Raw genomic sequence first — 16,149 nt, forward strand, 5'->3', positions numbered from 1 at the left:
GATCTAATTGTATCCAGATATTTACATATTGAAATACATATTGTTTTATTATAGGTTACCTTTATTTTGGCTGGCTGTGGTAGCTCACGCCTATAATCCCAGCACTTTGGAAGGCCAAGGCAGGAGGATCAGCTGGGCAACATGGCAAAATTCTGTCTCTACAAAAAAAAAAAAAAAATAGCTGGACACGGTGGCATGCGCCCATAGTCCCAGCTACTCAGGAGGCAAAGGTGGGAGGATCACCTAAGCCCAGGAGATAGAGGCTGCAATGAGCCATGATTGTGTCACTGCACAATTGTGCCTGGGTGACAGAGTAAGACCCTGTCTCAAAAAATAAAAAAATTAAAGAGATTATTTTTATTTTTTCCTTCATATTACAATTTTGGCATCTTATTGACTCTTATGATCATTATAATTATGAAATTATATTTATAGGTTAGTTATTGTCTGTAAATTTAATTTCATAATAGTAAAGAGGGCATTGTAAATTCGTATTATAAAAAGGGAATTGTGGGTCCTTTCAACCCCAAAATAAGATTGAAAACTGTTTGTATAGTGTAGACTTTCTGTCCTTTTTTGGGGTCTTATTTATCTTTTATTCTGAGGTTCAAAATCAATGGAGGGTTTCAAGCAAAAGACTGCCATGATGTAACTCTCTTCAGAAACATTATCCTTGCTGCATTTGGGAGAACGAATTGCAGGGAATCCAACCCAAAGTGTTGGGCTTAGTAGGACCTTCCCCCTGCACTGCTTATTCCACTACATTTTTATCCCTTTAGCCCACCAAGGCTGTCAGGGTGTTGCTCAGCCTCTCACACACTCAGCTACCCCTTCTAGAATTAGCAAATACCCCCCAGGATGAAGCAGCTCTGAATGTGACACTATCTCTGGATTCCCCGTGTTCTTTCAGATCTGGGTTCTGTAATTCTTCATTGCTTATTAGCTCTCCAATGCCTTTAAGTAGACTCAATATATATGACATATTCTATGTACTCATAATTTGACCTGCCTTTCTAGTTGTCCCTGGAGTGTTTGTCCAGATTATCCATTCCACCAATTACTTATTCCATCATTATGAAAACTAGAAATCCTATCATTTTTTCCAATTAAAAAAAAGAAAGACTGGAAGAAAATAAACCAAAATGATAACATGGTTCTCTCTGAGTAATGAGATTCAGGTAATTTTTTATTGTCTAGATTTTCCAAATTTCCTGTAAAAATAAAATATCTCTTATGTACTAGTATTATGTTTAAGAAGTCTAGGCATCCCACAAATTTTAAGTACATTGAAACATAGAGGTTGGGTGCAGGGGCTCATGTCTGTAATCCCAGCACTTTGAGAGGCTGAGGCAGGAGGATCACTTGAGCCCAGGAGTTTGATAACAGCCTGGGCAACATGGGGAGACCCTTTCTCTCCAATAAAATTAAAATAAAATAAAATAAAATAAAATAAAATAAAGTAAAATAAAATAAAAAAATTAGCCTGGTCTGGTGGCACATAACTCTAGTCCCTGCTACTCAGGAGGCTGAGATGGGAGGATCGCTTGAGCCCGAGAGGCAGAGGTTGCAGTGAGCTAAAATCATGCCACCGCTCTCCAGCCTGGGTGACAGAGCGAGACCCTGTCTCAAAAATAAATAAATAAATAAACAAACAATTTTTTTCATGTAGTCCAAAACATGGTTTTTATTTTTATTTTATTTATTTATTTTTTTGAGACGGATTCTTGCTCCGTGGCCCAAGCTGGAATGCAATGGCATGATCTCGGCTCACTGCAACCTCTGCCTCCTGGGTTCAAGCCATTCTCCTACCTCGGCCTCCAGAGTAGCTGGGATTACAGGTGCCTACCACCATGCCCTGCTAATTTTTTTGTATTTTTAGTAGAGACGAGGTTTCACCATGTTGGCTGGGCTGGTCTCAAACTCCTGAATTCAAGTGGTCTGCCCCTCTCAGCCTCCCAAAGTGCTTGGGATTATAGGCATGAGCCACCATGCCCGGCACAAAACATGGTTTCTACGGTTAATTTTAATTTTTGTTTTAAATATATTTTATTTTATTTTATTTTAAGAGATGGAGTCTCGCTCTGTCACCCAGGCTGGAGCCCAGTGGCACGATCTCGGTTCACTGCAACCTCCGCCTCCTGGGTTCTGGCAATTCTCCTGCCTCAGTGTCCCAAGTGGCTGGGACTACAGGCTCAGCGCACACCGCCATGCCTGGCTAATTTTTTGTATTTTATTAGAAACAGGGCTTCACTGTGTTGCCCAGGCAGGTCTTGTACTCCTGAGCTCAGGCAATTCACCCTTCTTGGCCTCCCAAAGTGCTAGGATTACAGGTGTGAGCCACAGCACCCGGCTTTTTTTTTTTTTTTTTTTTGAGACGGATTCTCGCTCTGTCGCCCAGGCTAGAGTGCAGTGGCGCGACCTCCGCTCACAGCAACCTCCGCCTCTGAGGTTCAAGTGATTCTCCTGCCTCAGCCTCCTGAGTAGCTGGGAGTACAGGCACGTGCCACCATGCCTGGCTAATTTTATGTATTTTTAGTAGAGACAGGGTTTCACCATGTTAGCTAGGATGGTCTCGATCTCCTGACCTCGTAATCTCCCCACCTAGGCCTCCCAAAGTACTGGGATTACAGGCGTGAGCCACTATGCCCGGCTTTTCTTTTCTTTTTTTCTTTTTATTTTTTTTTGAGACAGGGTCCACTCTGTTGCCCAGGCTGGAATGCAGTGGTACTATCACAGCTCATTGCATCCTCAACCTCCTGGGCTCAAGCAATCCTTGCAGTTCAGCCTCCCAAGCAGCTGGGACTACAGGCACACACTACCAAGCCCAGCTCGTTTTTTTTTTCAGTTTTTTCAAGAGACAGTGTCTTGCCATATTGCCCAGGCTAGTCTTGAACTCCTGGGCTCAAGAGATCCTCCTCCCTCAGGCTCCCAAAGTATTGGAATTATAGGAATGAGCCACTGCACCCAGCCTGAATATTATCTTAAATAATGTTGTGGGCCGGGCACCGTGGCTTACCCTGTAATCCCAGCACTTTGGGAGGCTGAGGCAGGTGGATCACCTGGTCAGGAGTTTGAGACCAGCCTGGCCAACATGGTGAAACACCGTCTCTACTAAAAATACAAAAAATTAGCTGGGCCTGGTGGCGAGTGCCTGTAATCCCAGCTACTTGGGAGGCTGAGGCAGGAGAATTGCTTGAACTCAGGAGGCAGAGGTTGCAGTGAGCCAAGATCGTGCCGTTGCACTCTAGCCTGGGTGACAGAGCAAGACTCTGTCTCAATAATAATAATAATAATAACAATAACAATAATGTTGTGAAAAATTTAAAGCAACTTACTATTCCTTGGAATAGTCTTCACACTTCATTAGGAAGTAAGCCAAACATATGTTTACTACTTATTCAAAATTAAAACTGATTTAGGGCAAGCTTTGTTAAAAACACTCTCATGTATTTTAAGATATGTGAGAAGATTTTTTGGAACATCCTTGGCCTAGAATTTACAATATTTAGTTGCGTATTAGAAAATCGTTGTATGTAAGAGAGACTATATGTAATTAAATAATTATGCCTCTGGTACAGGCACAAATGTATTTTGAAACACCAAATTTAAATATTTACCTAAAACTGGTTAAGTTTCAATGACAGTTCTAAAACATCCAGTGAGATAAATAATGCAGAATTGTTCACTGGTTTTGTCATACTTGAAATTGTGGCTTATTGATAATAAAAACGCTTTCAGAAAAAAATCCCAACTAAGGTGAGGGTAATGAAATCACTGTTATTTTGTGAGACAGACAATGTTAACGCTCACCCACATCCCTTTGGATCTTTCTACTGTTTCTATGTTGCCCTCCTCAGCTTCTGTGTGCTTCTGCTTCTACTAGCCTTACCTGCAACTCTCCTGGAAGGCTTGCCCTTGAGCTATTGAAGCCACTACTGGAGCAAAGTGCCTGGGAGTTTACATTCTCCTCGGGTAGCCCCTTGCCCATGACTGACAGGTGCAAGAATATAAAAACCAGTATTCTTTTTGTCTGTTTGGGGGGTGTGTGTGTGTGTGTGTGTGTGTGTTTGTGTTTTGAGACGGAGTCTCGCTCTGTCACCCAGGCTGGAGTGCAGTGGCCTGATCTCGGCTCATTGCAACCTCCACCTCCTGGGTTCAAGCCATTTTCCTGCCTCAGCCTCCCCAGTAGCTGGGATTACAGGTGCCTGCCACCACGCCCTGCTATTTTTTTTTTTTTTTTGTATTTTTAGTAGAGACAAGGTTTCACCACGTTGGCCGGGCTGGTCTCAAACTCCTGACCTCGAGTGATCCACAGAAACCAGTATTCTTGCCGTGAGTTGGTACAAACTCTGAGGCGTAACTTCACTCCAGAGTTCTCCTGTGGGGTCAGGAAGAAACAACTCCATGTACGACTTTGACTGAAATCAGAATCTGACTTGGCTTCTCTCTTTTTTTTTTTTTTTAAGCTTGAATCATACTTTGAGGCTTCTGTTTTTTTGGTCTGACTTCCTCACGCCCTTGTTGGTTTCCCCTAAAAGCACTTCAGTAATAAAAAACTAGCACACAAATCTTGACTTGGAGTCAGCTTCCACATATGGCATTATCTCAAATTACAGTGTTTCTAGGAAAAAAAATTAGTATAAACTTTTTTTCAAGATGCAACAGGATCTTTATTTTTCTGTACAAGCCGAACATGACACACATCAGAATTAAGAATGTAAATTACATTTTATATATTTAGAAACTTAATGTCAGTTCACCAAGGAGTTATGGGGGATTGGAGGGTTACTGAGCACTAATGGTATTCAAATGATAACATTTATTTATTTATTTATTTATTTATTTATTTTTGGGACAGAGACTTGCTAGGTTGCCCAGGCTGGAGTGCAGCGGTGCAATCTTGCCTCACTGCAACCTCTGCCTCCCGGGTTCAAGCGATTCTCCTGCCTCAGCCTCTTGAGTAGCTGAGACTAAAGGTGTGGGCTACCATTCCTGGGTCAGATGATCTGTGTGTGTGTGTGTGTGTGTGTGTGTGTGTGTGTGTGTGGTGTAGAGAGAGAGAGGAGAGAGAGTGTGTCTTGCTTTGTTACCTAGGCTGGAGTGCAGTGGCAACAACATGGCTCACTGTAGCTTCGACCTCCCAGGCTCAAGCGATTCTCCCACCTCAGCCTCCTGCATATCTGGTACTACTGGCATGCACCACAAGACCAGGCTAATTGTTTAATCTTTTGTAGAGACAGGGTCTCACCATGTTGCCCAGGCTGGTCTGGAACTCCTGGGCTCAAGCAGTCCTCCCACTTCGGCCTCCAAAATTTCTAGGATTACAGGTACGAGCCATCATGCCCAGCCTTGGATGATCATTTTTTGAATCTTTCTTTTTGATAAGCAAAACATCCTAGCTTAGTTAATAATCAACCTCGGGAAGCTAAATAGTATGTTTACACTCTCACAGAAAGAAGTTTCGTGATTTGATGACTGATAATTACATCATCCATCAGTTAATGTCTCTAACTAACTAGGACTGCCAAATAATGAACTTCTCTCCAAACGACAATGAGAATTGCCAATAAATGAGTTCAGATGTTCACAGCATGCCAATTAAATCAAATGATTTCATCAATTTTGGAGAAGTGAGTTGCCCTTTGCCACGATTTCAGAGTGAGCTGAAGTGTGCGTTCCAGCTACAGCATTTCGTTAAGTTTGAATGCTTTGATTATGAGGTTTAATGTCACAAGCCAAATAAATACAGCATCTTTGGAGTAGATTTTTTTTTCTTTCCTCAGTTAAGAAATATAGAGATGTGGGCCTCACTATGTTGACTGGACTGGTCTCGAATTCCTGGCCTCAAGTGATCCTCCCACGTTGGCCTCCCAAAGTGCTGGGATTACAGACGTGAGCCACTGCACTCAGCCTTGCAGCAGATTTTTCTTTTTCTGAAGAAAACTTGAGCAGCATTTTATACTAAAAGGCTTTATTTTCAGTTTATTTTTCCTGTATAAAAATAGGTTGAAAACTATATGTATAGTGATGATGTTCACTGCATCATTAATAAGAATAACTAAAATCGATAGACAAGCTAAATGTCTAGCCAACCTTCCCAAGGCTGAACTGGAATGATGTTGGGGCTGTGGAGAGTGTTGCTCGGTTAAAAACTGCCACGTGGATTTCATCCTGTTTAGGGCAGCTGATGGTCAAAGTGTAGCTTGTTGGTGCATGTCACCCCCTATTGGTATTTCAGGCCAGCTTGATCCTTCTAGGACAAATCCAAAGAATTGTTTCTTCTCTGAATGATGAATATTTATAAAACTGATTTCAACGATCCAACAGCTTGGCAAAAGATGCAGCCAAATTGCAGCCAATGGAAAACTAAAGGTCTCTTTCGACCGAAACCTTTTTTCTTAGAAAAGGTGTTGTAGCAGTTCATTCTTTTACAGTTTGTACCATTGGGATAAAACCCCTATCAAAAACTGATAAAAACCTAAAATCGCCCTGACAAAGGAAGTGGTAATTATACAATTAAAATATCTATAGCAACAAATACTATTCTGATATGAAATCTATGTATCAAACTTTTTATGGTAAAACTAGACTTCATATGCCTCATCTTCATCTACTAGAGAATGACACAAAAAAAAGAGGAGGAAAAAGAGGAAGAGGAAAGAGAAGGAGAGAAAGAGGAAAAAGAGAAAAAAGAAGAGAAAGAAGAGGAGGAGGAGGAGCAAGAGGAGGAGGAGGGAGGAGGAGGAGGAAGGAGGAGGAGGAGGAGGGAGGAGGAGGAAGAAGGAGGAGGAAGAAATAAAGAAGAATTTCAAGGGTCTAAGTCAGTACTATGGCCGGGTGCCATGGCTCATACGTATAATCCCACCACTTTGGGAGTCCAAGGCAGGTGGATCACCTAAGGTCAGGAGTTCAAGACCAGCCTGGTCAACATGGTGAAACCCTGTCTCTACTAAAAACACAAAAATTAGCCGGGCCTGGTGGTGGGTGCCTGTAATCCCAGCTACTTGGAAGGCCGAGTCAGGGAGAATTGCTTGAACCTGGGAGGCAGAGGTTACAGTGAGCCAAGATTGCGCCACTGCACTCCAGCCTGGGCGACAGAGCAAGATGCCGTCTCGGAAGAAAAAAATAAAAATAAATAAATTGGCACTATACAACAGAAATTTCTGTGATGGTCAAAATATTTTCTGTGCTGTCCAATATGGTAGCCAATGTGCCCATTGAGCATTTGAAATGTAACTAATATGACTGGAGAACTGACTTTTAAATCCTGTTTAAATTTTAAAAGTCACAGATGGCTAGTGGCTATCATATTGAACAGCGTACAGCTAAAGTATTTTTCAGTGAATATTTGTGGGTATACAGCAAGGAAGCTATCACATAATAAAGTGTCAAACGAATTAGTTGCAGAGTTGTATGCAGATAACCATATTTTACCAAATGAATCAACTCAATAAGGGAATGCATTGTCTGTAGGAGAATTGTAAAACAACAAAAACTGGGTAAAAGTATACATTTTTTTAATTTTTTTTTTTTTTTTTGAGACAGGGTCTTACTCTGTCAACCAGGCTGGAGTGCAGTGGTGCAATCTTGGCTCACCGCAGCTTCAACTTCCTAAGCTCAGGTGATTCTCCCACCTTAGCCTCCCGAGTAGCTGGAACCACAGGCGCATGCCACTATGCCCAGCTAATTTTTTGTATTTTTAGTAGAGACGGCTTTCGCCATCTTGCCCAGGCTGGTCTCAAACTCCTGAGCTCAAGCAATCCATCTGCCTCGGCCTTCCAAAGCGCTAGGATTACAGGTGTGAGCCACCAAGCCCAGTCTCAGTATATATTTTTTTTATCATCATCATATTCTGGCAATGCTAAGCAATGTCAGCGACAAAATACTCTCTCTACCAGTGTGGACTGTGCTGGTTCCTGCTTCCACCTTGGTATACCAGCTGTTTTCCATAATACTTCAAATGTGTACAAAGACTAAAGAGAAACCAAATGGATTAGTGTATGTGGTAGACATTAGAGCTGTTCACAAATATTTGATTCTCTCTCTTTTCCCAAGCACTAGAAAATTTCACTTCCCCACCCTCTGAACCCAGGAATAGCCATGGGACAACCTGAGCAGAAGCTTTACAAGTTAGGGTGTTCTACGCCGTGCTCTTTGCCTTCTGCCATGGACACCTCACAATGTTCCGGGTAGTGTCTGTTCTAACAGTCTGGATTCTAGAGTGAGAACAATCTTTAAAATACATGAAGTATGATCAAGAAACAAATCTTTATTATTTTAAGCCACTGAAATTTGGAGGTTATTACTGTTGCCTCATTTAGTCTGCCTGATACAATAGAGCTACTAATTTGGTTTAGGAATTTCAGAACTTAAAGATGAAATTAGAACTTAGAATTGAAAGGCGAAAATGAACAGTTGAAATGTGAAGAATTTGTTCTACATAAAGTTACCTTCAAGAATCTTATGAGCAGGGCCAGGCTTGGTGGCTTATTCCTGTAATCCCAGTACTTTGGGAGGCCAAGACTGGCGCAGATCACCTGAGATCAGGGGTAATAGACCAGCCTGGCAAACATGGTGAAACCCCGCCTCTACTAAAAATACAAACAAATTAGTAGTGGCGCCCACCTGTAATCCCAGCTACTCAGGAGGCTGAGGCATGAAAATCACTTGAACCCGGAAGGTGGAGGTGGCAGTGAGGTGAGATCACGCTACTGCACTCCAGCCTGGGCGACAGAGACTCGTCTCAAAAAATAAGAATCTCATGAGCAGAAAAATTATGAAGCATAGGAGAAATGAGCTATCAATTCCTTCCAACTTATTAATATAGCATGGTACATAAGGGAGGGAGGATTCTCTGATAGAAAAGTGGAAAGCCACTGTAAAGCAAACATAAAAAACACTCTTAAATGTACAAATAATGCTCAACTTTATTTATTGAATTAGTTAGGGCCAAGCTAGGCTATGCTGCCATAATAACAAAACACAACTAATGCAGTCGTTTGACACAATAAAATCTTACCACTCATGCTGTCTGATGGGGTTGAGCAGCTTTCTTCCATCTTGTATTAATAGCTATGCTATCTGGATCACTGGCTTCCACAGTTGTGGGAAGTGTGGAGGAGGCATACCAACTGTTTTTCTTGGAGGGAAGTAATATGACCCCAACCTAAATGCATGCGAGGCCAGGAAAACAATGTAGTTTAGTTGTGTTTTCAGGGGGAGAAAAAGCTATGGTATGCACGTAGCTTTGCCTCTGCCACACTCAGAATGCAAAATAAAAGTAGAGAACAGTATCATTTCCCCCTAACAGACTGGCAGATATCCCAAAATTTGATTACATACATTAAAGAGGGTGTGCATAAACAAGTTCTTTCCTACTTTGCTGGTGGTAATGAAAATTGGTTCAACTTTTATGGAAGACAATTTGGCAATATCTATAAAAAATTACATACATACAATTTTTAACTCTGCCATTCTAAGAATTTATTCTACAGATGAATAAAGATGTATGCACACATTTTTCTTTTTTGTAAAAGCAACAGATTGGAAGAAATTTAAATGTCCATCAGGAGGGTCCACATCCAATGAATCATGGTACATCCACATGATGGGATACCATGCAGTTATACCAAAAGAATGAAGTTCCGGCCGGGCACGGTTGCTCATGCCTGTAATCCCAGTACTTTGGGAGGCTGAGATGGGCGGATCACCTGAGGTCAGGAGTTTGAGACCAGCTTGGCCAAAATGGTGAAACCCTGTGTCTACTGAAAATACAAAAATAGATGGATGTAGTGGCAGGCACCTGTAATCCCAGCTACTCGGGAGGCTGAGGCAGGAGAACGCTTGAACCTGGGAGGCAGAAGTTGCTGCAAGCCAAGATTGTGTTATTGTAATCCAATCCGGGCTACAAGAGCAAAACTACGTCTCAAAAAAAAAAAAAAAAAAAAAAAACAACAACAAAAGGAAGTTCCTCATGAGCTGATAAAGAATAAGCTCTGAGATACATAACTAAACAAAAAAATCAACAATGTGTATCATATCCTACCACTTGGGGAAAAAAAGGAAAAAATACATATGTAGGCTGGGCACAGTGGCTCACACCTGTAATCCCAGCTCTTTGGGAAGCAGAGACGGGAAGACTGCTTGAGCCCAGGACTTTGAGACCAGCCTGAGCAACATAGTGAAACCCTGTCTCTACAAAAAAATACAAAAATTAGCCTGGCATGGTGGTGTGCACCTGTGGTTCCAGCCACTTTAGAGGCTGAGGTGGGAGGATTGCTTGAGCCTAGGAGGTTGAGGCTACAGTAAGTTGTGAACACGCCACTACACTCCAGCCTGGGCAACAGTGAGACCCTGTCTCAAAATAAAAAAAATTGTTAAACTGATCACATTGCCTCCAGGGAGGGGAACTAGGAGGCAGAAGGGTTTGTACTGTAGAGCCTATACTTATCTTTTGAATTTTTAACTTTAATGTATTATCTATCAAAAACTTTAAGTTGGCCGGGTGCAGTGGCTGACACCTGTAATCCCAGCACTTTAGGAGGCCAAGGTGGGAGGATCACCTGAGGTCTGGCCAACATGGTGAAACCCTGTCTCCACGAAAAATACAAAAAATTAGCTGGGCGTGGTGGTGCGTGCCTGTAGTCCCAGCTACTCGGGAGGCTGAGGCAGGAGAACCGCTTGAACCCGGGTTGCAGTGAGCTGAGATCGTGCCACTGCACTCCAGCCTTGCAACACAGTGAGACTCCATCTCAAAAAAAAAAATCAAACCAAAACAAATAAACTTTAAGCGTATAGGATTTGAATTCAGACTGTCACTGTATGACTTTGAGCAAGTTGCTTCATCTTTGTGTTTCCTCATTGGCAAAAAAGGATTAATACTAGTAACTGCACCTTTTGGGATTACAAGAATCCAATTGTTATTTTTTTTTGAGACAAGTTCTGGTTCTATCACCCAAGATGGAGTGCAGTGGTGTGATTTCGGAGACTACAGGCATGCAACACCATGCCCAGCTAATTTATTTTTTGTGAGATGGGCTCTCACTACATTGCTCAGGCTGCTCTCTAACTCATGAGCTCAAGCCCACCTTGGTTTACAAAAGTGTTGGGATTGCAGGCGTGAGCCACTGCACCCAGTCAATTGTTGTTATTACTAAAGTAAATTGGGGCCTGGTGTGGTGGCTCATGCCTGTAATTCCAGCACTTCGGGAGGCCAAGGCAGGATTGCTTGAGGCCAGTAGTTCGAGACCAACCTAGGCAACACAGTGAGATCCTGTCTGCACAAAAAATAAAAATTGGGCTGGGTGTGGTGGCTCACGCCTGTAATCCCAGCACTTTGGGAGGCCAGGGCAGCTGGATCACTTGACGTCAGGAGTTCGAGACCAGCCTGGCCAACATAGCGAAACCCCGTCTCTACTAAAAATACAAAAGTTAGCTGGGCGTGGCAGTGTGCGCCTGTAGTCCTGGCTATTTGGGAGGCTGAGGCAGAATTGCTCAAACCCGGGAAACAGAGGTTGCAGTGAGCCGTGATTGCCCCACTGCACTCCCACCTGGGTGAGAGTGAGACTCCTATCTGAAAAAAAGCAAAAAACAAAAACTGAATAATCAATGTTGCTGTGTGAATTACATGCCAATACAGAAATAGTAAAGCAAATGGGAACAGCTTGTTGGGTAGTCAGGGTATAGCTAATAAAGTGACCCTTAATATTGGAGTAAAGCTTTCCTACCATAAATGCATCAGGAAGTGTTTGGTGTATTTGAAGAACAGCAAGGAGCCTGGGGTGAGGACTGCAGTAGGACATGAGGTCACATGTAAAGTGGGAAGATCATGAAAGCTATCAGGAGGACTTTTGATTTTTTTGCACAGGAGTGCCATGATCAGTTTAATAGGACCCCTTGGGCTACTGTGTGGAGATAAAACTGTAGAGTAGCAAGGACAGGAACAAGGTTTTCTTGTAGAGACAATGCTGACCTTCGGCCCAAACCCTTTCTCTCCTTTCCAAATTAGCCAAGTTTTTTTTTGTTTTGTTTTTAAATAGAGGTCTTACTATGCTGCCCAGGCTGGCCTCGACAAATCCTCCAGCTTGTCTCCCAAAGTGCCAGGTTTACAGGCCTGAGCCACCACACCCAGCTGAACAGTTTTAGATAAAAACCTAATTCATGCAATGATCAGAGAACAGAGAAAGTACATTTTATGCTATCTCAAATTATATTATTTCTATAATCACATTTTGATGCCTTTTTGCTAGTTAGGGTATTTGGTTTGCTTTAAAGTACATTAGCACTGTGAGATGACAAAAAATAACAGAAGGTCCATTGGTTTTAGTTTAATAGACATTTATTCCTTTAGTTGAACAACCTCTACACAATTAAAATGTATGACTTAAGATCTTTTCTTTTTTTGTGAAGAAATTTAGGTCTCAAGAACTTTTATGAACTTGCTATGAGTACTTCCTGGAAATCAATTAACTGAGCCTTTTGAAACCCCTAGAGAAGATAGGAGAAAATTGGTTCAGAACGAGCATTTAAATTAAGTCAGCAAAGTCAGAATTTAAAATTGGGCAATTCCTTGTCTACATTTTCTTTACACTCAAATTCATCCTGGAAAACAGTAGTCTAGTCTCCTGCAAGACATGATGCAAACAGAAATGCAATGTTGTGGTATACTCAAAGTGGGTGCACAAGTGACGGTCCAACTTTGTGCAATGCTAAGGATTTTTAGGGTAGTTTGGCCAGGAACGAGAGAAATAACTGCAGAAAACACATATGGTTGGAAACCATGCGCTTGTGACTTTTTCTGTAGCCTATGTGAGTGGACAGAGTGGGTAACCCAAGATGTTTTTAAGACTGACTGGACTAGCGACAGAGCGAGATTCCGTCTCAAAAAAAAAAAAAAAGACTGCCTGGACTAAGAATGAGGTACTTACAGCCAACTACTTTCCCCCTAATGTGACTGAAGGGATTCATAATGATCACAATTAGCATTACTGTTATTTTAGGGTTGACGTCTAAGCTCACACTTGAAAGGTATTTATCTAATGGCCACTGGCTCACCAGCTTCCCACCCTAGCATTCATTGCTAGCTTACCAATCTTAAGGATAATCATTTTATCTCACATTCAACTCCAAAACATACCAGTGTTAATACCATTACCACTAGTCATTGAATAACATGAAGCCATGGCACTGAACCAGGAGCTTTCACCTTTTACGTGAATTTAAAATGGTACTGTGGAGGCTGAGGCAATTTTCTTCAGGCTAACCCAGATTTTCTAAAGCCCAACTTAAAAAGTCTACACCTGCCAAACTAAAAACACGCAGCCACTTGAAAATAAACCAGCAGAGCATTGCCGTCACCCCGATAAAGCTGCAGGTTTCATCACATGCACCAGACGGATCTACATGGCTAGTTTCAGTTCTCTTCTTTTAAAGAATTTATTAAGCCTATTATACCACAGTTTGTTTTATACACTGACATACAACTCCCTAATAAGATAAAGCAAAGACAAAAAAGCTTATCTTATTAGAAACAAGATACACCACCACTTATTGTCTTCAAACATTATTGCACTTTAACTTTCTTAATTTGACAAAGCATTCAAGAAACATCTGCAGACTAGTTTTAACAGACAAATAACACCTGTAAGCAGACACGACTGTCCTAAATTGTTTATTAGGTGTGAATTTTACAAACTTTACTTATATTAGCGGTAACGGTGGAGCTGGAGAGTATTGCGCCTTCTCCAAGCTGCCCGGCGAGAACCACCAATAGTGTGGTGGAACTTGTGGCCCTTTCCAAGGCCACGGCTCTTTCGGCCTGCAGATGTCAGCCCACGCATCTCCCTGTGCTTGTGGACTGGTTTGGTGATCCATTGGGTGTCAGGATTTCTTCTGATAGCTTTATGGAATGGATCAATGAGGATAACCTCAAAAAATTTGTATGTGGAATCTTCACCCACCCAGTAAGAATTCAGGACTCTCAGAGCCCCACAGTGGCGTCCAGCTCGCTCCTAGAATAGGAAAAAAGGCCCAAGGTCAGTCTCCCACATTGCCTATAGCAGCAAGTCAGAAAGAATTTTAATTCTCAACTCTAGTTCACCACCAGACAAGAGTCTTTTACTACTCAGGTATTTACTAAGCATCTCTCCCTAGACTATCACAAGTGTAATGAGATAAAGTAGACTTGCTAAAACAACACACATAGACTGAAACACATCATTCCCTCTTAATACTCCATTCCTGACTAGGGCATGAATATGTTAATATCTGCGTAACAAAATTGAGGGTTTGGGGACCTTATCCTTTTCCAATACAACTGAGACCTCAGCAACGTTAGCTTTAAAAATATTTAGCATGTATTTTAGGCTGTGCAGGCCAATTTGGTCTCTGATGCATATTCTTGCCTCTTTCAAGCTTAGGTTCCACAAGTGCTTCCAGTATATACACACGCATTTGTAACAAAGACTTACAAGTCTTTCAAGCAATTACTCTTTCCCAAGATTAGTAAAAATCACAAACCCTGTTTTATACACGAGACAGCTCACCTAAGTACAATCAGAAAAGTTGCTTAAATCTGTCTCATCCACCACCCCCAGGCAGTATTCAATATAACTGCTACTGAAAACCATTTACCTCTGCAACGGACTGAAGGCTTCGAGCAAACTTTAGCTGGTTAACACCATGATGGACAGGCTTGCCGTAAGTTGCACCCTTAGGAACTGGGCGTTTTCGGCCACCACGGCGAACACGAATCCTATATATAACGTAACCTGCACACAAACACACACAAAATTAGTGATTTTATAGGAAGCCATAAGGCTTAAGACTCCAATGGCTTGTCACTAATACTCCACCAAAAATACTTCAACAGTAAGTTAATGCTATCTAATGGAAAAAATAAAACACATTTCAGTCTTTTTCAATGTTCCTTAGGCTACTCACACAGGGAGGCACACTGTTTATTTTGCTTTAGTCTGAACTCATTCAGATTTGTAACTGTTGACACACTTGCCACTTTAGACAGTGCATACAGTAACTGACCAGTGTTGCTAGCTCTATTCTGCCAAAGCCCTACGCGAAGAAAGACACTGGGGCAGCAGTGTCTTCCTAACAGCTGGTTTCTAACTTTTCTCGAATATAATTTTACCCAAGCATCCACGGAGCCGATCACGTACCTTGCTTGGCCTTGTAGCCCAGTCGGCGCGCTTTATCAGGCCGGGTGGGGCGGGGAGCCCTGTGGAGAGCAGAGAGCTGGCGGTACTGCCAGCAGCGGACCCTCAGAAGAAAGCGCATGACATCAGACTGCTTCTTTCTCCATAGCTCCTGGATGTACTTGTATGCACCCATCTTGGCTTACCTGTGAATTCAAACTGTGTATTAAATATCAACCGCTTGAAGTACAGTAAGACTCTACCCGTCCATCTTAGTTCCCCAACAAGCACAAGGAAACCGCAGGGAATGAAAATGGCTCTGCACCAACTGCCGGGGACAGCTAGCCCAACCCCCACCACTGCGCCCACGGAGCCGCGTTCAGTCACCTCCGCAACCCCAACGCGGAGCGGTGCTCGGCACGATTTGGTGGGGCGGATGAACAGAACCAGAGCTGAGCACCAAGGGGGCGGGTGGCTGCGGCAGGCGGCGTCCCCAAGGGGGACCTGCAAGGAGATGCCGCTGACACCACAGGGCAAGGTACTGCTGCCACCGCCGAGGATTAACTCTCGAGGAAAATGCATCTACTCCACCCAACCAGCAGCCTCGCTTTAGGCTGCCTTGTTCCGGGCGCCCCATTCGTCAGCCCCACGCCTCCTCCAGGATCCGGGCCCAGCTCGAATTCGCGCCGCCATCACATCTTCGCTCAACCCGCCCCAGGGACCGCCTCTCCACCCCTTCGCTGTCCCGCATCCTGACCAAACTGTGGCCGCACAGGAGGGTGACCTATCTCGGAGGACGCAGGGTCCCCGGGCCTGGATGGCTGAAGAGGAAGACGATCAAAGGCGGATGGAAGAGCAAAGATCCTCAACGCAGCCTACCTGATGGCTGCCGCCAAACGGAAAGGAAAGAGCTGTACTCCCACAATGCCTTTTGGGCTCCTCCCCCACCTCAACCAACCTCTTTCCGGTGGAAAGCTGCGGCCTCCCAGAGCGTCATGGG

General features: G+C 43.0%; 1 protein-coding gene across 2 annotated transcripts; it reads right to left on the bottom strand.

Annotated features, from left to right (window-relative positions):
- Positions 1–8,902: 8,902 nt before the first annotated feature.
- On the bottom strand, positions 8,903–16,054 carry RPL15 (ribosomal protein L15). 2 transcript variants are annotated; one of them, XM_063637214.1, is made up of 4 exons: positions 15,174–15,345; positions 14,632–14,768; positions 13,959–14,009; positions 8,903–11,568 (listed from the first exon to the last, which is right to left on the bottom strand). In XM_063637214.1, exons 1-4 carry the CDS (start codon positions 15,343–15,345, stop codon positions 11,494–11,496), a joined length of 435 nt encoding a protein of 144 aa, XP_063493284.1. In that variant the 3' UTR covers positions 8,903–11,493. The 2 variants fall into 2 exon arrangements, with proteins under 2 accessions (XP_063493284.1, XP_055141818.1); XM_055285843.2 differs by lacking the exon at positions 8,903–11,568 and adding an exon at positions 16,029–16,054 and having other exon boundaries at positions 12,320–14,009; positions 15,174–15,355.
- Positions 16,055–16,149: the final 95 nt, after the last annotated feature.

This window comes from Symphalangus syndactylus, chromosome 1 (assembly GCF_028878055.3).
Source record: "Symphalangus syndactylus isolate Jambi chromosome 1, NHGRI_mSymSyn1-v2.1_pri, whole genome shotgun sequence".
NCBI classification, from domain to species: domain Eukaryota; kingdom Metazoa; phylum Chordata; class Mammalia; order Primates; family Hylobatidae; genus Symphalangus; species Symphalangus syndactylus.

Excerpts from the sequence above, each read along its gene's own strand:
- RPL15 (XM_055285843.2), bottom strand. The coding sequence starts at position 15,345 with ATGGGTGCATACAAGTACATCCAGGAGCTATGGAGAAAGAAGCAGTCT. Across the intron at positions 14,769-15,173 it reads GGGCTACAAGGCCAAGCAAG|GTTACGTTATATATAGGATT; the intron begins GTACGTGATCGG and ends GTTTGTGTGCAG. Across the intron at positions 14,010-14,631 it reads GCCTTCAGTCCGTTGCAGAG|GAGCGAGCTGGACGCCACTG; the intron begins GTAAATGGTTTT and ends TTCCTATTCTAG.